This window comes from Cryptomeria japonica, chromosome 4 (assembly GCF_030272615.1).
Source record: "Cryptomeria japonica chromosome 4, Sugi_1.0, whole genome shotgun sequence".
Lineage (NCBI taxonomy): Eukaryota > Viridiplantae > Streptophyta > Pinopsida > Cupressales > Cupressaceae > Cryptomeria > Cryptomeria japonica.
Window position 1 is genome coordinate 378,642,148 of NC_081408.1, and position 21,711 is coordinate 378,663,858.

Sequence of the window (21,711 nt, forward strand, 5' to 3'; positions counted from 1 at the left end):
TATTTGTTCTTTCTTCTTAATCAGTACTTTGCAAGCTTTTAAATAATTGCTGCCTTCAATCTTGCATTGTGTTTCATACTGTTTGTGAAATGTTTCTTATGTTAAATTGATCCTATTGTTAATATAAATTCATCAATCTCTATTTCTACCATTGAGTAGTATTTGTTTTTAGTTTGTATTGTTTTTAAGTTACATAATAGAAAACCTCATGATGAGATAAGAACATCGCAAATCTTGTGCTTCTAGTAAGAAAATAGGTCAACTTTGCTTTTAGGTTGTTTTACTTTCATGCAAAACCTCAAAGAATATTTTAAATAGCGTGCATAAGTAGCAAGCTTTTGTAGTTAGTGCACAATGACTATAATTGTGTTTCATATTTTTCGATAATATGGGTTATCCGACTTTTTTAATTTTGGACTAGATTAAATTAGGGAACCACCCTTTCAAATTTGAAAAATAATTTCCAAACACAGTGGATGGAAGAGGACAGCAACACAAATATGATAGGGTACTTGAAAAATTAATTATAAAAAAATTGTAAAAGAAATTGCAATTTGTCTTTTTTCGTAAAATTAAATTGTAAACACAAAGAATCAATTGAACTAACAATGCACTAAAAAATTTAAACATAAATATATTATTATATTCAATATCATGATTACATCAAGTGTTAACTTTCAAGTACAATGGGCCAATGTTTTAGTCATTTAATAATCCTCCCTGAATGCCATATCAAACTCGTTGCTAGAACTATTGGACCCATGTACTTGAAACTCCCACTTTTGGACACTAATATTTATGTAGCTTGATCCTCATCAATCTTTTGTAGCTCATTTGGGTCTATATATCACCACGCTGTTGGGCCCTCCTTGTACACAAGCATTATGTGGTCCATGAAGTACAAATGCATTTGTATAACCAATGGCTTCTCTTCCTTCCCAAAGGTAATCCTATTCTTCTTGATTGTGGGATGAAGCTATATGGAGATCAGTTCCTCTCAACAATAGAGGAATTACAAACTTGTGACAAGAGGAGAACAACTTGGTTTTGTTTTCTGCACTAATCCTCACCCTAAGGCTTTCACCTAGGTGTAGTCATGGTGACCAAACTTTTTAAAATAGGGAAAACACCTATGTTCAGGTTCAAGGGTTCCAAAAACCAATGAACAACAGGATAATAAACCTCTTCTACACTTTTGCCAAGCTTAGTAATGTTTTTCTAGAGATCTTCTAAAGATATAACCAACAAAACTAGAATGAATCCTCATACAAATATAATTATAACATATTTTGACTACTGTACTTTGTCAAGGATTACTTTTAAATTATAGATCTTTAATCATAGGCGGCTAAGTTGAACGGTGCAACTATAGATAAAACTTGGTCACAACTCCTTGTAGATATATTTCTTTGCTAGTTGCTTGCAATACCATTAACCTAGTACAATACCTTATGCGCAATCCTCTAGGATTTTTTACAGACAGAAATTCACCATAGTTTAAGCATAAACTTATAACAATGTGCCATGCATAATGGCTGAAGAATTAAATTAAGAAAAAATTTTAAAATGCTTTTTTCAATTTTGAATGAGTGGATGGTTGGATTTCTACCACTAAACAAGTGCCTAATTGTCATGTCTCCTTTCTAACCAATCAAATTAATTTGATATTTAAATATTTAGCTCCTCAAAATAACTTTATTTTATTAATAGAGTGCAACTAATATGTTATTATTAAATCAAATGGGTTTTATGGATAATATTTGATTTTATGGCAGCCTAGTGCAAAAGGAATATTATTTTATTAAAAGTGTTATTAAAAAGATATTATTTGGAAAGTTTTGCGGGAGGTTATAAAAGGAGGCTTAGGAGATAACAAGTATTCATTTCGAGTTTGGTTATTTCTCTTTTGGAGATTTGTGCCTATGACTAAATTTCTCACTTGAGGGATGAAAACCCCAACGGTTTTCCTGATAAACAAAAAACCGGAAGGCAATGCGGTTCCAGCCAAGGATCGACAAAGAGCTGAAGATTTCGAGATGAGGATGGAAACCCTCGTTTCGTTTTGAGTGATTCCATTCAGGGATCACCTACAATGCTCAATGTAATCCGTTTGAACATTGCAACATCAAAAGTTGTATCCATGTATTTAAATTTTAATAATTTGGTTGTGGGTTTTGTATTTTAAAGAGTGATTCACACAATATAGATGAAGGATTTTGGGAAGCAAGAGAGCACTTCAAAAGGGGTTTGCTACAATTTCTAGTCATGTAGGAATTTGTTGAAGATAGCCAAGATCAAGAGCACGTTGAATAGCACAAAAGAGAGACAAATAGATTTGATAAGAATAAACTGTATTCTAATCGATATGCAAAATACTGATCAACTGGATCATTACATACTATGTAGATGAACCTGCTTATAAAGGCAAGGCCATATGGATATGTGAGCACACAATTATGACATGTGGCTCAATGAGAAACAAGGGTAGGTAGGGTAGGTAGGAGTAGGTAGGAGATATAATAAAATATTCCACAAGATGTAGATCACCCACCAAAGGTGGAATGTAACAACAAGATAAGACCACAAAAGGTGGAATTTCTCCATCATGCATCATCCCTATGTGCACACTTCCCCAAGTGTCTCATATCCAAACTACTATGAGATGCATTATCCTAAGTCAACTTAAGTAAAGTGTAATTATGAGACATTATTTACACCAACAAGTCACCCCAAATGAATGCTATCCATTCTATCTGCTAGTTGCCAATTCATGATTGTTGTTGCATTTAGCAAGTTCACTTTAGAAGTCAAGTCCATTTCTACAAATGTATGAGAATTTAATGGCAGCCATATGTATTTTGAAGTTCATAATGTTCAAATAAGGAAGTCGTGGAAAACACAGCTAGGCATGAATATCAATAGAGGCCAAAAAACTTTTAAATACTGGTGTGATTTGCCCTAACGCCAAGACATGGGTGTATAAAGCTTGAAATTAGAGTGTAATTTAGCAAAGTGCTAGGTCGTGAGCATTGGGAGTAAAAAAGTAGGGTGGAGTTCATGTTGAAGATAGAATGTGGATGTTGAGTGTGAAAACAAGGGCATAAAATTTTAAAAAAAAGTAGTGTTTCATCCTTTCCACAAGTCTGGTTTACATTTATTAGTAGCTTCATTGCCTATAAAAATAGACAACAGAGGGAGCTGGGTATGTGCTGAAGGTTATGGCATTCAGTAACTAAAAGGAAGAAGATGGATATTTCTGTTGTGACCCAACACCCAAAATTGTAGGATCCATTGTCTTGCTTTTCCTCAAGTAAGTTGATTGGCTCCAAGGGGGTGATGTGGAGCCAAGGAATTGACAGATTCTAATGTTTTTGTGTTTTTTGAAAAAGACGTGGTAAGCATTCAAAAGGTTTTGTATGGATCGAACAGCATTATATGACCAATAGGTGGTTGGCATTTCAAATTGTCCCTTTGGAGTGCAGGAGATTTCAGGAATTCCAGAATATAGAGAAGCCATCTGGGTAATTGCATTTATCAGTAATAACACTGTTATCAGCTTCAATAGTTGTGAGGTTAGAATCTTTTCATTTCCAAGTTTGGAATGCCTTATTACAGTAAAGATGACTTGCATTGTAGTTGTCTGAGATCAATATTATACTCTTGTTCATCTGATTTGTATCATAATAAAAGAGTATTATCGTTAATTGTCAAACAATGGGATTCCAGAACAAACATTGTTGAAAATATTCTTAGTCTAGTTGATGCCAATTTTTCATCAAAATGTACCTGAAGAAACTCAGTGATTGCTAAACATTTAGGATTGTGCCTATAAACCTGATTTAGTTGCAGCTATTTATGAGCTTTAGATCAGAAATTACAATTGAATCATTGCATGCCAATTGTTTGAAAAAACTCATGTGAATCAAATTTGAAAAATCTTTTTAAGTTATTTGCAATTAGTAGGGTTCCTAACAGTGGCATCAGAACCTAGACCCTGCCAACGTGCGGTGTTTAATCTCCTATTGCAGATTTCAGTAGTTCAGGATAGTAATCAGAAAAATGATGAAGTCTAAATATTGCTGGATATTTCACCTATTGAGGATTTCTTCGGGGTAATTTGGTGTTTTAGTCATTGTCTATGCATGTTTCCTTGGTGTTTCTAGTTTTCCTTATGATTTCATATATTCCAATGGGTGTACTAATGAATGAGTATGAAGAATTCAAGTATTTTTACAAAGATTACAGTCTCTGCTCAGATTTGTGTGTTGGTGGCTCATATCTTTAGTTAAAGAACTGTTTGTGGAATATCATCATTAGTGTACATATCAGATGGTATCAGAGCAATATTTAGGTTCTTTACAATTGTGTTTGTGGTAAAAAAGGTTGAAAATTATAGCCTATAGGTTACACATATGAAAACTCTAGTGGATGTGGTGATTTTGATCCATTTGAGCCCAAGATTAGTACAAAGAATGGAATAGAGAAAAGAGAGTGATGGCAACAGATATGGAGAGGGAGATGGATGGAGTTGAAGCAAGATTTGCAGGTTGGCAGATGATGTGGCCTAAAGATCTCTATCAGTGGTCAGACTAGAGAGGCTTTAATATGTAATAATAGCCTTGTAACAAAAGTTGGGACTTCCTCAAAATCAAGAAGAGCAGGGAAAAGAGCTCAAAGGCAAAGAACAAGATTCAGAACAGCCTACTTCTAGTGAAAACATTTCAATCTTGAAGGCTGAAGTTAAGACCAACATTCAGCTGTTTGATGGAGAGGTGAGTGCAGAAAACATAATCATTGGATAGCCTGATTTGAGGTTTATTTCAGTTTGCAACAGTTGAGTGAACATCAACAAATATACTTTGCATGACAGAAATTACTGGGCATGCTCTCATATAATGTGAAGTCGTTTGTCTTCATTGCAGATTTGAAAAGTGTTAACCAATATCCAAGTGAGAAGACTTAAAAAGATCTGTTGATGAAACAATTTTAACCCATATTCTATGAGGATGAAAAAACCATCCATTGACATTTCCTTAGATAAAAAGAAGGCCAAAGTGTACAATAGTACACAAGTAAATTCCAGAAGAAGCGGTGGAACTTGGAAAAAGCATCATGGACCAGAAGGTGCTAAAGAAATTCATTGGTGGGCTGTTTGGGCATTTACAGATGCTTGTTCTAATGGTCGAGCCAAAGAGACAATAGGGTAAAGGACAGCAGCAAGGTGGTGATAAGGGCAAGGAGAAAAACAAAAGGAAGGGCAAGAGGAACACCACATCCATCATTAATTAAGAAAGGCAAGAATAAGTATCATTGTAAGCATTGTTAGATTTTTATTTTTTGTGGGTTTTGACCCATCTGTGTTTTAGCTAATCTCAAGATGACCTCCACAGAGAGTAATTATAGCGATGATAGTTTTTCTCATTTATTCTTTTTAAGAGCATATTTAGCCAATTCACTAACTTTGAATTTGGGATTTTAAATACTAATACTCTGTTGCGGAAACTGGAAGTATATTAGGAGCAATATTCAATTATATATTTTTAATGACTTTGGTTAAAGCATGTAGCTTCATTTTAATATTTAATTTTATAGATTTCATGTTCTGTATAAACTATAACATTTATATTTTGAAATGCTTGAGATAATGATGGTTTGTTCTTTTTCATCAATTCAAATAATAGGTTCGCTCATGGATAGAGCAGATGTATCATGGAACTCAAGATCACATAGTTTCATACATCATTGGAGTAGATAGCTTGCAGGCACATTCTGCTGATTTACATCCTTTGTCAACTGGTGAGCCAATGGACATAAGGTTACGAATGGATGGCCTCTTTAGTTCAAAGGACCATGCAGTACATTTCACACAGGAATGTGAAGCTCTTTATACAAATGGACCAGCGGGTGGTGGTGGCATCAGGTTAGAGTTAACTTATAATACAATTTTCTATTATAAATATGTAATTGCAAGTAGTAATTCTTGATCTTGTTTACTAATAAAATCCGGTGTTATATATATTACTCTAAAAGATGTATTGCTGTTGGATTTAATAAAAGAATAACATGATTACTAAAATAACAAGAAGCAATCACTAAAATGACAACCAAATTTCTCCCTAGATACAATCAATATGAACATTCGTTCTACCAAATATTTATGTATAATTTTTCACTATCTGAAGATGCACATAGTCATAATTGTTATGCATCTAGGTGTATGATATGATAATGTATTAATTAGTACTACATAAAGGTGTATGTGCATAATCTTTGTAATTTATCTCACTAGTTAAATTAAATAAAAGTATTTAGCATCTACATGCATGGGATAGTTATAGTTGTCTTTAGCAAGACTTTATTTATTGTAGTTACTTATCAAATGTAAAAAGAATCTTGAATATTAATTGGAGTTTATACTTTGCTGAGAGAGTTGTCTCTTTCAAATTAGCATTGGGAGGTTTTCTCCCTCAAAGTGGCTATGGTATGGTACTGCCCTATCTCAGGGGTTTATTCTATTTTTAAATATATTAAATTTTTTATATTATTTCATGTGAGGTTCTTAACATTTGGTATAAGAACTTTTTTCAAGGCTGGGAAGAAGATTGTGGCTGATTTTATTTTTTTTCCGATAAGGGGCAAATTCCTTGTAGAGTGTTCATGAATCAAATTTTTATAAAAAGTGAGTTTAGATTCGTTGAAAGAGGATTTTGACAGCTTTTCAAACAGTGGTCACATTTTGATTTGGATTAGTATCAAGGGAGATACTAATTTGTGCTGGAAAGGTGATCTATTGATTTTTTTTTAAAACCGTACCTTTCATGGTAATATCTAAGTTTGATATATATAAATTTGTAATGTCTCCATTTGCAAGCAAGAGAAAATAAATCAATAACTAATTAAATCTAGTTGTCTTGAATTATCTTTATTTTATGGCAACTTATACTTAATTAATAATTATTTTATAAAAAAGTGACTTATTTGTCCAAAAAGTATTAATAATTTTTCTAGAAAGTTTTCAAAGTGGTTGCAAAAAGTATTTATTAGAAAGATCTAAAGTGAGTTATCAAAAGGAAGCTTGTGCAGGGAAAAAGGCATTCACATCTTTTGGCATTTCATATTTTGAAAACCTCAGTGGTGGAATTTGAACATCTTGTTCAAAGTTGCAGCCTAGGACAAAAATCTTATGGTGAAGATTGGGTTCAAAGAAGGAAACTATCTTCGCGTTGAGTGGGAATAGAAGGTGCTCGAGGTTAGGCAATCTACTAACTATAGATTATTTTCTCTGAGTAGGGGGGGGGGGGGGAGTGGAGTTGGGCACCTATTCTCGAATTGACTCACACAAGGTTCACATGTGTGCTTACTGTTTGGTATTTTGGAAATCCTTCTTGACATTGAAATTTCAAATAAATGTTTTCAAAAGGGGCCGACCTCCCTGTTGTGCTTGCACATCCCACCCCCTCTTAGCCAAGGGACCCCCATTTTGCTTGCCCATGTAAGAGAGAGAGAAGTCTGTAGACAAAGTCGAACCACCTAAAAATGCCAAGAAAATCTTGACAATGCTCCACGTGAGGTTGAGACACAAAGAAAAGCTCGGGTATTTCATTCAAATGAAATCATTCTTTTTATTCGCTATCATAGGCCTGACTCTACATTTCCAGCATCCCTAATGATTAATCCTGAATTGCATCTAAGAGAAAAACAGGTGAAAGTCGAATGAAAAGTTGAGAAGCCAATGAAAAGAAAAGTTTGAGTTTTTCTTTGAAATCACCTCCTGTCATTGCCCTTCAAAGCTCGAGAAAAAAACCGAAGTCTTATACTTCCATATTAGTGCAATTGCCTGTTTGGACAGCTTGTGCTGCTGTCCTTCTCGCATAGTTCTGACCATGCGCATGGTGAAGGGATCATTCACGCGCTCATACTGACCCACTACATATGCTATATTGTTCCTCTCCCTCTAACTTATGTTGTAGAAGTGAAGATGACTATAGGGCTGTGTGTTAGGATAAACACATATAGCTGGAAAGAAAATGCCCATGCTATGTTTAAAACCAAAACAAAGCAATAGAGTTCGAACTTAAATGATGACCAGTAACATAAGCCATGGGTGTTGAAATTGAAATAAAGCTCTCTTGTATTCACCGAGAGATATCCCAATAGCTCCAAAGTCACCTTTAAAGGGTTGAAGTTTCAAAACATAGAAGAGGGGTAATAAAGTTTGGCAAGGTAAAAACACAAAATTCATTAACATCTTAAAGTTTGCTGAAGCCTCTAAACACCGAAAATATGTTCATGTTGTCAAGGGGAGGACATTTTGCCCTCACAACGCCTTTGTAAAGGCTGAAAAATATACCAAATTTTGTTTCAAGCCAAGTTTAATAACGTCAAAACCATGAGACTCTAAACTTCGGTATGTGCTAACACGAAGAGAATGAGGCATTGCTCCCAAAGCATTCCTATCGCGTAAGAGAGGCCTGAACTATCAAATTTTGTCAATAAGGGAATTGATGTAATATTGTGATGAAGTTTTCTAGTTTGGTGGCACCCAATGAAGATATCCAAACCAATTAAGTAAGATCAGTGTTAAGTGACAATAATGAAATGACAACAAAATGATAATTGATCTTTGACCTATCTATTCAGGCAAGATGAGGATCTCAAAGGAAGCCATACAGATATGCTTAAGCGCTACCATTTGAAGTATCACAAACACCACACCAGTACACTGAACACCTCAGCGGCTTGCAGCGTCAACAAAGAGTGTGCCCCAAAGATCAGGAAGGTGAAACCACAACCATCGGCAAGACAACAAGTTGAAGTCCAAATCACAAGATTAAAGGCTGGTGCTTACACAGGATGCTACGAGAACATGCAGAATCAAAGAGATGCACAACTAGAAACAATAGAAAATCATTTTGTTTGTAAAACAATGGCCTTATTGTAAATAACTACGTGTGGGCCCCATTAATGCCATTTAAAACAAGGGGGGACATAGGTTAGTTATTTCCCAGCTGCCTGATTTGCAGAATTTATGTAAAACAGTTGCAAGTAGCTGAAGAAGTGGTTGAAAAGGCAGTTGGGAAGTTATGGGAACTACTAGGCATGGGCTAAAGCTATTAGGCTTCTAGAAGGCAGATTGCAGCCATTGGATGGTTTCAATCCTGGCCTCTGATTCAAATTGTAAAATCTATAAAGGTAGATGCCTCTCTCTTTGTAAAGGGTTAGATTTTTAGGAGTTAGATAGTTAGATTTTAGAAGTTAGATTATTTTTTAGCAGTTAGCAAAGTAGAAGTAGAATAGGATTGTTGGGAAAGAAATTGTTGTAATGGTAGTTAGAAAAAATAAATGGTACACTGAAGCATGGTGTTTTGTTGTTTTGTCCTAATTTGTTTGCATGGTTTCTCTTCAACCGGTTAGTTAGAGTTGGATGTGATTCCAGGTTCATACCATTGGAGGCTTGCTAATTGTAGGTCCCTGTGCATGGTTAGTTTGAACCCTTTTATTGTGCTTAGTTCAACTGTAGGTGTTTGTCTCAGGCTGCGCCAGAATTGGGTGCCTGAATGAATACCCATGGTCTGAAAATCCTTTTATCCCTTGGAGCTTGCACTATCCTTGTAGAGTTGTGAGTACATCTCTGGCTAAGCAGGGGTTAGTTATGTGAAATCTGCCTACCTGCAGCACCAACCATTAACATCATTGTCCTTAGGATTTCTAAACCCTATCCTTTTGCTTTTATTTATTTCCCCAGTCTGAGAACTAAGCATCAGCAGATGCAAACCAGCTTGTTGCATTTGTAAGCCCCCTCGTGTTTACTAGCAAAACACATCACCGTTGAGTTATCTTGAGCAGTCAAGACCTGACAGTTGGAACCTTGAGGTTATCCCCTTTGATCATTCATAACAGCATTAGAGATTTCCTTATTCAAGAGAGGATAGGATACTCAGCATTCTATTCTTGTTGCCCAAGGATTGGCATGTACTTTTCCCACATGTACTTTATTATGTATCATGCAAAATTTTGTACATGCTTACAAACGTGTCATTTGCAATAGTTTTTTAATAAGAATATTATGCCTGCATAATGCTAAAATTCTTGTTCAAATGTTTTAAGAGATCTTGTTTGTGCTTGGGTAGATAGAATTACTTTGTTGAATTTGTAGGCATTTTATTGCATGTTCATATAAAGTTGGTGTTTGTGGCTTTGTACTCAATTCATTAATTCCTATTACCAAATCATGCTTCTTTTGTTCAAATCAATTCAATCTTTGTGTTGTGCTTACAATTTTGGGTCTTTGCTTCTAGCCAAAAAAAAGTAAGTATTAATTTCCTTTAAATAAAAAGATGAAAAGTTCACTTTGAGTATTATAAGTGTTGAATCAATTTGTGCCCTTACTTGAGAGAAAATCGCCAATAATTTCTTTAATTTGCCAGTGATGTATATTAAAAACCTCAAGTGTTGAATTGATTATATTGTTAAAAGTCTAGTCATGCCCTTAGTTTATAGAGGTTTTGTTCTATTTTTCTTACATAGAGCTTCTTCATCTATTTTGAATAAATCGTTTACCTTGTAAGTTGTTTTTAGTGTCACATTGAAAGGTATGAAATAAAATACTAACAAATCTAAAACAGAAATTCCCTTTCTACAAGCTTCTAGAAAAATGTGTTTTCCCTCAAGTTGGATATGCCTGAAAAATGTGTTTTAAAATTGCTTATATGACCAAAAAAGCCCTCATATGTCATATTAATGTACTTCTTGTAGATTGGCCTAGAGTCATAGAATGAAGCATAACATATAGCAAATTGTTTAAAACATGTTTAGTTCCCCAGGTAACCCAATTATAAGTATACCATATATCTCCAAGGCTCTTGGAATACACTTTCTAGTTTTGTAATTTCATATTTTGCTGAAGTACATTTTCAATAACATATCTCATGAAAGTTTTTGGAATATGTGATTTGATTTTGTAATATTTTTAATTCCTAATAATATAGTTTCAGTTATTCTCTAGATATTTCATCTTGATCTAGTCTTGCCATTGGCTTCATGAGCTAGTAAGTAGGAACATATATCAATTCATAATAAATATTCACTTGTTATATATCATTGAGCAATTCTTGGAATTGTTGGGGATTCACACCTCTATTGCAAGCAATTGATAGACTAGGATTAAGAAACATAAGATGCTGTGATCTGAAAACAGTCACCAACATTTGCAAGATTTATCTAACATTGAGAGAAGTAAATGGAATAATACATGTGCATATGTAATTGTTACCCTCTAGTCTGTAATAGACATTCAACATTGACCTCAAGATTTGGGACATGTGCTTAACTGCCTCCCGTGGATCCTTGTCTCTAGCTGTTGTAGCATTCGTTGATAGCTCGAGCTTTTGGCGTAATGGCAACGATGTCCAACAAGTGGTATCAGACCGTTGGGTTATGGGTTCGAATCTCGCGGATCACGCGAAGGGGGGATTGTTACCCTCTAGTCTGTAATAGACGTTGAGCGCTGACCTCGGGATTCGAGACATGTGCTTAACCGCCTCCCGTGGATCCTTGTCTTTGGCTATTGTGGCGTTCGTTGATAGCTCGAGCTTTTGGTGTAACGATAGCAGTGTCCAACAGTAATGTTCTCTTCCTAACATGTTTAGTAGGGTGGACTGTTAACCTATTCAATTGGGTTCTTGTAGGCTAATGTGTTAGGGTTAGGGAAATTTAGAGCCAGATGATCCAATAGGATAGCAATATCATATGTTTATTTGGGCTCTAGTAGTTATGATAAGCATGATGCCCTTTTCTGCAGTGATTTTGAACGAATTTTCCCATAATATTTTTAGAAAGTTGGGTTCAGGCACCGACTAAGCCAGTTGTCAGTATTTCTACTTTTAGACATGCCAATGGGAGTAGTGGATATTATTAACACAATATTCTATGTAGTTTGGTGGTTTTATTTCAAATAACAATAAGTTAATAAATTAAATATTTAACTTTATCATTATTTAGTTTATTTTAAAATAAAGACTATTTGAGTACCAAGATTAAAGTGCAAATACAAATATTTAATAAAGGGGGCATTTTGGAGATTTAAACGCACTTAATGGAGTCTTTGATGTTATTTTAATATTTTAAAAAGGCTATTTGGGAGAGGCCGACCCCTTCTAGGAAAATATAAAAGAGAAAATTAGAGCTCATTTCTCTTATGCTAAGTTTGATATTTTGGATATTTATTACTCTTGGAGGAGTTCTTCTCAAGTTTATGAGGACGAAACCCCTTGCAATTGATATTCTCCACGTTATTGAGAGATAATTTGGAGAATATCTTGGTGATTTCATAGTCATACAGAGACCACAGCTGAGCTTCAATGGTGACTTGTTAATTCCTTCTTCTCAGTTTGTAGTGTTCTTGATTGCTGTCCGATATTATTGGTGGAGACTGATTTAGAGGGTTGATTGATTTTATTGCACATCTTTTAATTGTTTGAGGCTGGTCGTACTTCATTTTGGTTGTACCTTGTTGAAGTGAGTGTGTGGGGGTTCTTGGAGAGGGCGTTGGGGTTTTGCAGAGGTTTGTGGCTGATTTTGGGGACGCCATCACTCTTTTCTCTTCTCATTTCCAGCCATCCAAGCCATTTCATTTCTGCATTTTCTGGGTATGTCTGAAATAGATATGTAATGCTTTTTAATGATTTGAGTTGCTCTTACATTTGAGAAAAATTGTACTTCCAGATCAGAAATAAAATCTGGAATTTTCAGCTACGTGTATTTCTGAATATTGTCATATTTTTTAGTTGCTTATTTGCTACAAGTTACTTTCATTATCTGCACTTTATTTGTCATCTCAAAATCATTGCAAAACACATTCAAAACAAACAAAAATCAAAGGCAAACAGGTCTGCATATTACAGCATACATAAGATTGCATGACACAGATTTATGTGAGTAACCCTTAGGGAAGAAATCCAACCACAAAAACATGTTCACAGTTTTGTGTATATCAAATAAAGATTCTCTATAAGAAGATATTGTTTTATTTGTGAATGTTAGGGTTAAAGAGAAAACTTAATTTCATAAAGTCTATAATTTTATGGTCAAGGTTGAGACAAAGCCTTATTTTTATTACAGTTTTGTATTTCATTTTGAATTTGTATAGAATTGCCATAACTCATAAAGCCCGTTGTTTAAGAAAAGAAGTATACCTCTCATTTTAATAATTGTGTTCTTATTCTTTTCTATAAAAGGATGTTTTCACTCCTAAGCATAAGTACTTATTGTGCTTATTTTCTTCAAACACTAAGAGATTTCATTCTATCTTTGCAGCACCGGTGTTAAGAAGGAGACGTTTCTTCAAAAAATATTGGTATGACTAGCTTTACATTTTTTTTAATTTAAAGAATTAAACTATGACAATCCTTTATTTGAGAAGGGTAAAAAGTTTTACACAAAAAGGACCAATTATCAGATAGATTTAAATTTGATAGATCGTGCTTCTATTTCTATTTTTAAGTTGTAGATTTAGACAACTAAAATCATCTTAACATTATACCAAAGTCACCTTATGTAAACTCATTCCATCTTAATTTTTCGTCATCATTAATTAACTAAATATTATATTATTTAATTAGTCTAATCCAAAGTCATGTCTAATGAAATAATCTTCTTATTTAATTAATTCATTGCCAAAAATAAATTAAATTAAATTAAATAATATTTTTATTTATAATCAATCTATATTCCCTCCATTGCCAAAAATAAATGACCAACTAATTGTTTTTCCTTCTCATTATAGCTTGCAACTAATTATTTATGTATTTACGTAAATAATCTCATCCCTTCATCTTGAACAAACTTAATCATGGCCTTCTCTTGATATAAAGGAAATCTTCTCATTCAACTTCCATTGTAGATGTTATTTAATTAATTAATGATGCCGAAAACATTAGTATGGATTGGATTTATGTAAGTTAACATTGATATGATGTTAGGATGATTTTAGGTGTCTACATTAGGGCTAAGTAAATATGTGATTCAAGGTGTAGATAATTTATAGTGGAGCCTTTAACAAAATAGTAGTTTCAAGAACAATCTCTATATTTGAAATATGTAAATAATTTTGAAAATGATTTTTTTTTCGGGTACATTGTTATCTTGACATAGGGATAACCCGCATTTTTAGTCAATTATAGCTTAAATTTTAAATTGAGGGTCTACTTTCTCAAGAATTGAAAATTTGAGTGGCATCAAAAAATAATGAAAGATGCATGGTCCTACAATGGATGAAATTTGTTAAAAATAATGTTTATTGACTTTTTCATCCAATGGATAAGGTAAAGGACTATAATTTGGTTTCATTGGAGCTTGTTTACACATCATCATATGACGTGGGGGGTCAAATTATCATTTCAAGTTAATCATTGTTGTCTCAAAAAGTCTAAATATGGACTTACCTAAAAAGGCCCCTTTCAACGATCTATTTTTTTACAATCAATAATTTCAAAATTTTGCATAAATATTTAATTTGTGGATCATGTAAATTGTAATTTAATTAGAAAATTTGGAAAAGAGCACACACAATCTCAAATAGAATAAGAAATGCAATAGTGAGAGTAGAAGGATTAAAATTAGGAGAGTTAATCTTAATTTTTAAGACTTTGAATGTTGTGAAAGTTTCCAAGTCGTGTCTGGAAAACCATATTAGTAAGTGCTAATGCACATTGTAAGGGGATTTTTTTTGGGAAGGATCTACTTTTTATCATAATTTTATTAAAAGCTCTTTTTAAAAGAGAAGAATTTTATTGAAGCGTTTTATTGTGATATAATTTTATTATTTTAACTATTATGAAATTCTATGTGAATGGTGGATTGTATTATGATTGATGTAATTTCATTGTTCACTTTGTGTTGTAACATTGTGTCAAAGATTTTATAAATTATTGGAAACTAACTAATAATTTTAATAATTTTACTTTGTACTAGATCTATTATTTATACAATGTTATTTGCTCTTTACTCTTCATCTTATTAATTTATAAAAATTCATAATTTTGTGTTTTATTCAGCCATTGAAGTTTCGTTTGTGAGCACAAATTTCCATTCTCTACAATCTATCTAGAAATTTATGTATGTGTTAAACCTAGAAAATCTTGCATGAACTGTTTATTATCTGTTTCATCTTAAATCCTATGCAATTTATTGTCCCAGAGTTAATATTTTTGGATTATGACAAATATTTGATGAAATTTATTAACTCTCATACTTTTTGGTCACCCACATTCCGATGTGGGCAAGGTGAAAGCACTACAGTGACTAGAATGCTAACTTGCTAGCAGCAAGCTGCACAGTTCTACATGAAGACAATGCAGAAAATTAAACATTTAATTTTTGTCTTGATGTCATAACCATCTAGACTTACAATTTCAAGATAATTTGGTGGTGAACCTTATATATGATACAATTTGAATAATAAAGAAGTGGGAAACTTTTCTATTTTCAAAACCATGAATATGTCAAACAATTGGCCAACAATTTAAAGGTAGAGATTTTGTCAAATAGCTGGCAAGTAATCTGCATAAAATGTGAAGTACTTGGAATTAATGATGATATGTTTGAGAGTTTGTTGAAGGATGAATCAATGCTGCAATTTGTACCAAAAACTCTATTAAACTACTATGAACAACTCTAGAATTACATCTCAACAGCAAAGGTATGTTGTCAAATCTGTTAGAACTGGTCGAATAGAATCCTTAGACGCAAACTAACAAATCCATACTAAGATAGCATATTCTGACAATAATATTGCCAGTAACACAAAGGGACTTATGTTTTGCTAGAACGTGGAATTGGATTACTAAACTCACTTGAAAAAAAATAAAAGACAAAAGGACAAGGTTAGAGAAATCTAATCTAAAACTAAAGACAATGATGATAATAGATAGTGCTTAGATAGATGGATTCCATAAATCAAGCCTTTCTTTGCCATGACTAAACAAAACTGATGCAATCTCCAAAGGTAATTGTTATCACAAAAGCTTGCACCCTTGCTGAGCTATCAACTCAACAACCTTGTGAAACATGGAAACAACCCCGAAGTGTGGGACCTTGCACAAGGGGGTTGAATGTTCAGAGAAGGCCGACTTCCTTCTCAATCCAGGTGCAGGTGTTGAACCAACTCAACACTTCAAAACTTACTCCTAAGCCTATCCTAACAACTTGCAAAGGTAAAGGGAAGAGAGAAATGCTGAAAATAAAAGGAGGTGATGCACCAAGAACAGATTGTTTCTCTCCCTACCCGAAATGACACAAAGAATCAATTGAAACACCCAGGAGATGCACAAACTTCAGTTGTATGAGTGACCCCAATGCATGTATGGAGTTTAGAATTCGCTGAATGTCAAGAGGGGAGAAGGTTTCCCACAAGTCACACTCAGAAATAAATTAACACAACATATATGAGAGAAGAGCCGCCAAACATACACCTATGATGAAGGTAAGGAAACATACATAGAATACATAAGTTGAAGGAAGGCAAGAATGGTGATTTCAATTCATCATAAGCCCAATGGCCAAACTTACAGTTGCAAAAATGCAAGATAAATACAACAGAAGTGAAAGAGCATAGAATAGCTCAAGCCAACAGGGAGAGAACCCTTTACAATGAGGCTTAACAACCTTTATATAGAAAAATGGTTACAAGAGTGATCATGACCCCTATGTGTGCAGGGAAATGTCAGTCTGGGAGTGTAGGGAAGTGCATGCACTTGAATTCTGTGCATGCAAGCAACCTAGCCATACCCTGAAAATGCAACCCTGAGAAGGGTGGATTGACTGACCTTCCAAAGTCAGAGCATACAGACATGACATAAGTCACCACAACTAGCATGGCCCTGTACCTCTCTTGATGGAAATCCTGCCAAAAACCTTAAATGCACCCCTATGGCTCCACAAAAGAAGGTGCACAAGTCACAAAAGTCGTCGGAGTATTTAAAGATTTGAGTGTTGATCATGCCATCCAGAAGTGTTGCCAGCAGGAAAGAAGTCTGAGGACTTCGTAAACTTGGGTTCCCAAAGTGGGGAAGACAAGGAAAGAACCTCGGAACCTTGGGGTTCCGGGAAGGAGAAAGGAGAGCAACAGGGAACTTCGGAACCTCAGGGTTCTGGAGTTCTGGAGGAACGAAGAAGGGAAGCAAAGGAAGAGAACTTCGGAACCTTGAGGTTTCGGAGTTCCGGGGAAAGAAAGGAAGGCTAGGAGGGAACTTCGAGACCTTGAGGTTTTGGAGTTCCAGGGAACTGAGAAGGAGGCAAGGAAAAGGCGAGACTTGGCAAAGGAACTTCGGAACCTCAGGGTTCCGGAGTTTCAAGGAACAGAAGAGGAGGGGAAAGAAAGGGAGGAACTTCAGAACCTCGGGGTTCCGAAGTTTCAGAGAAGGGAAGAAAATGAAGAGGGAACTTCGAAAACTCGGGGTTCTGGAGTTCCAGAGAAGAAAAACAAGAGAAGGCAAAGAGAAGGAATTTCGGAACCTCGGGGTTCCGGAATTCCGGGGAAGGAAGAAAATGCTAAGGGAGGAACTTCCTCCGGGCAAGGCAACACCTCATACCTCATAATTCTTCTACTTTTCTCCTTGACCAACTAGGGCGGCGCTGGTCCATGGATTGTATCTCTAATCGGTTCTTACTAATGGACCAAGGGTGTCATAAAATGACAACAGTAACGAAGGATTTTCATATTGTAAAATATTCATCAAATACCCAATACTAGCACAATCCAAATGGACATCCACAATCAAACTAGTGCTAAATTAGGTTCAGACTAACCATACACTACAATTTGCAATCAACAAACAACAAATGCTATGAACTGGAATCTAATCGAAAATCATCACATTTCTCCATTATGATCAATGAACTTCAACTAAAAATTGAAGTAGTAGTAACCATCCAAAATGTTGAAACAACACATAAAGATCCACCATGTCTTTGATGGAAGTTATGTATTAATTCCACCATAGTCTTGGCAACAATCTCTTATCTCCTCCTACTGCTACTGCTACTTGCTAATTTCCCCCTATTATCCTTTACAAATGAGAAGGCAAAGCCTTATATAGAGGTCTTGATTATAAATGAATGGCCAATATTGATTTGAAATCAACAACCAAGGTAATTATAAGAAACCCTAATGTGGGTAGTTACAACTACCACCTTCATACATTTAATGTCCTCCAATGAGAAAATTACATTGCTTTGGATATATATATCCCTTTTGAATGTGGACCAATGAAAAAATAGTCGTTGTTGCATTGAATTCAGTGCCTTCCACATGTATAGTTGTTGATGAGTCAAGTTTGATGAACGTGGACCTTAGTTACCAAGTTCGGCACTCAGGTAGCCCGTGCCCGGACTAGGTCCGGCTTGGGTTCGAGTTCGCACCTAGTTCGGGTCGGGTTTGCTACTTGTCAGGATTTTTCATTCGGATCTTTCATTCAATAATATAATGAATTAAAACCTATATACAAGTCGGTTGAAGTTTTTTAATTAATTCATTGATTATTATATATTATTATATAATATAATATAATAGATATTATATCATATTATATAATAGATATTATATCATATTATATAATGATATTGTATATTAATATATAATATTATTATAATATAAAATAATAGATATTATATTATATTATATGTCCCCATTTTCTAGTTCTCTTGTAGTGCATCTGGTGTTGGCTATCTGTGTTGGTGTCAACAGGATCAGAAGGGTATTTTGATGTTGCCAATGTGTACAGATGGATTAATGGAGATTAACGACACTTTCTGGAGTGATTTCGGACAACTTGTGTAAGACTTACTTTAGCAGGGCCATTTTTAGCAGTTACTATTTATAGTAGGTTTTAGTGTATCTCAATTTGGTGTTTGGACACACTATTTTTAGCAATTTCTATTTTTAGTAAGTGTCTATTTTTAGCATTTGGGTCGGCCTTTGTTTCTCCAACAGTGTAGTATTTCATATTTCGACGTCGGGTGAAGTTTAATTATGTTCAGAGAAATATATTTTGATTTTAATCACCTAAGTCTCTAATATTGTCACTTTATGACTTAAGCGACTTGTACCCATTGGACTAGTTGCACAACGTTGTTTTTAAAAAAAAGGGGCTAGTTATTAAGTCAAAGTTGTTTTATTTTTAAATAAGTGAATGAGGCCTTTATTATTTTCTACTCCACATTGGGAAAACTAAAAAGTGACTTTATTTATCCCACATTGATTGATGGAAAGAGTGAAGTCCCTTGAGATTGTTATAAAAGAAAACTAGTGTAGTTCATTTGGTGTGCTTGGTTGGAGATTTTAAAAGATTGTTTGCTGGAGATTATTTCTCTAAGGTTTGTGAGGACGAAAACCCTCATAAGCAACATTCTTCACACTATTGCAAAATACAATCTGGAGAATCACTTGGAGTTTTCACACAAGAAGCTTAGTTTGGATTAGTAGAGATTTATATTAAAAAAGAAGTCACAAATTACTAAAGAATTTGGAGTGCATATTTGGAGGAGGAATGAAGTGTTTAGTTTGCTGATTTGCTACCATTGCTGAAGCGTCCTCTTTCAAGCTGGATATTCCTTTCTATGTTGGCCATCCCTCTCTAGTTTGCTCATATGGACTTCTAGAGGTGTGAAGCCACTAATGTTACTGTTTTCTGAGGCGTTTAGGAGGAGATTGAAGCTTATCTTCACCTTTCATTCATTGCCGATCAAGTTAGCTTGTTGTGGAGTTGAACGCCTAGGGTTTTGAGCTTGAAAAATGCAGATTTTGTGAACAACAAGGACATTTTCAGCATTGCATTTTGTGGGTATGTAAGATTTAGATAATTAATGATATTTTGTGATCTAGGTTGTCATTACTTCGAAGAAACAATGGATATTTAAGTTTGAGTTTAAATCTGAAATTTTCAACAATGTTATTTATGAAGTTTCTAGTATATTTCATTCAATATAAATATAGCAATATTATCTTTGAAACCTACACTTTATTTGGCATTGTAGACATTGTAAAAATAACAAACACACTCCCAAAAATTAGACTACAAATAGGGCTGCATATTACAGTGGTATCAAAGCAGTGTATCTTGCCATCCTGAAGGGTCCAGTATAAAAATGAAGACTTTTGAAGGCCAACTAGAAGGGCTGATAGAATTAAAGAAAAGTTATCAAAGAAAAAATGAGAGTTGTCAAAATTATAGAGCGAGTTGGGAAAATTTGAAGTACTTGTGCGAGCATCCTGGGTGGTTGAGATCCATCTTTAAAAAGAAAGAAGAATTGAATGAAAAAGATTCTACTAGTGTAAAAAACAATGAGAAACAAGAAAATGAAAACAAGTTCATAGTAAATCATTCGGATGGATATAGAGCCTTGATACATAAAGATTATGTGACAGTTTCAGAAAGACTCTTTGAACATGCATGTAGTTACTGTTGATTTTGTGCATGAATTGAAGGACAAAACAATAGACCTGGGTTTAAGATTAGATATTTCTAGTGATGATGGTACAAATAGATACAGGTTGGATGATCATACACAACCTTTGGAGAGGAGTGTTTATGAAGACATCAATGCTAGTGAGCTTGGGAGTGACTTCCTCACAAAGGCAACCACTCATGAGGACATCGAGCACTCTATTTCTAAACAAAATGCTCAACTTTTTGACACATGGAATCCAAGTGCGTTGGCACCTAAGTATGATGAAGATCCTACACAATATGAACTTCCTCTTGATTGTGATGATGTTCTAATTTTTTAGCACAATTCAAGCATGGAGGATGCCATTGATCAATTTAACAATGATATTGAAACAAAATCTGATTTATCATTGCTTGGAGCTGATTTTGAGCAAAGGCCTAGTGAGATTGTTGATCCACATCCTATTGTTGAGCATCTTCATAACAAAGAGGCACAGGTGATTTGGGACAGCTATAGAGTTACTGCTGTTAGGTATGAAAGTTCTGATTTAGTATCATCATAACAACAATTCATTTTTTTTGCATGAACAAGATTGGAAGAATCAATTTGTGGTGGTTGTTGATAATCCATTGCTAGAGATAGGTGATGATATGACACATGACAATCCACCTTTTGAGTTGGATGATGGAACAACTCTTGGTTGTAATGTTGTACTTGGTGAAAATAGTAAGGTATGGGATCCGGGAGAAGATTCAAAACCTTAGTTAGAGTATGATTTTCAGCCTACTAATGATCCGAGTTCACTTTATGAGGTGGTTGGTTACCCTCTTCGGAGACCACCAAAAATGAAATATGCAAATGAGAAGCCAGATGAAGATTGTATTAGGAGTGTGTTGGTTGAAAATTTTGTACACCTCGGAAGGCGTGTAAAATTATGGTTTCAGCCACAATGTGTGAGTTAAAAACTCTTCTAATTCTAAGGGAAGGCTCTCCCTTTCCTACTATTACAAATTAACTATAACATATAAACACTAATCTTATCTGGGTGGGACAACATCCTTTTCTCTTTTTTCAAAAAAGATGATATTCTTTTCTCTTTTCAGAAAAGAAATTGCAACTAGAGTAATAAATACAAAAACTTAAGAAATTCCAACAACTACAAAGATGCTTATATGAAAGGAAACAAAGTTTCCATGAAAGCGTAAAGTCTTCCATCACTTTTGTAATGTCCCCTTTTTAGCAGCTATCTAGCGATTTGTCGTCAGC

At 34.5% G+C, this 21,711-nt stretch overlaps 1 protein-coding gene across 3 annotated transcripts in view; it reads left to right on the forward strand.

The window, feature by feature from the left end:
- Positions 1-21,711, forward strand: part of LOC131047558 (uncharacterized) — a 305,899-nt gene that overhangs the window by 209,612 nt on the left and 74,576 nt on the right. For all 3 annotated transcript variants that reach the window (XM_057981396.2, XM_057981398.2, XM_059219838.1), the window contains 2 exons: positions 5,682-5,920; positions 13,315-13,354. In XM_057981396.2, the coding sequence (XP_057837379.2) occupies positions 5,682-5,920; positions 13,315-13,354 (279 nt within the window). The remainder of the gene's footprint in view (positions 1-5,681; positions 5,921-13,314; positions 13,355-21,711) is intronic.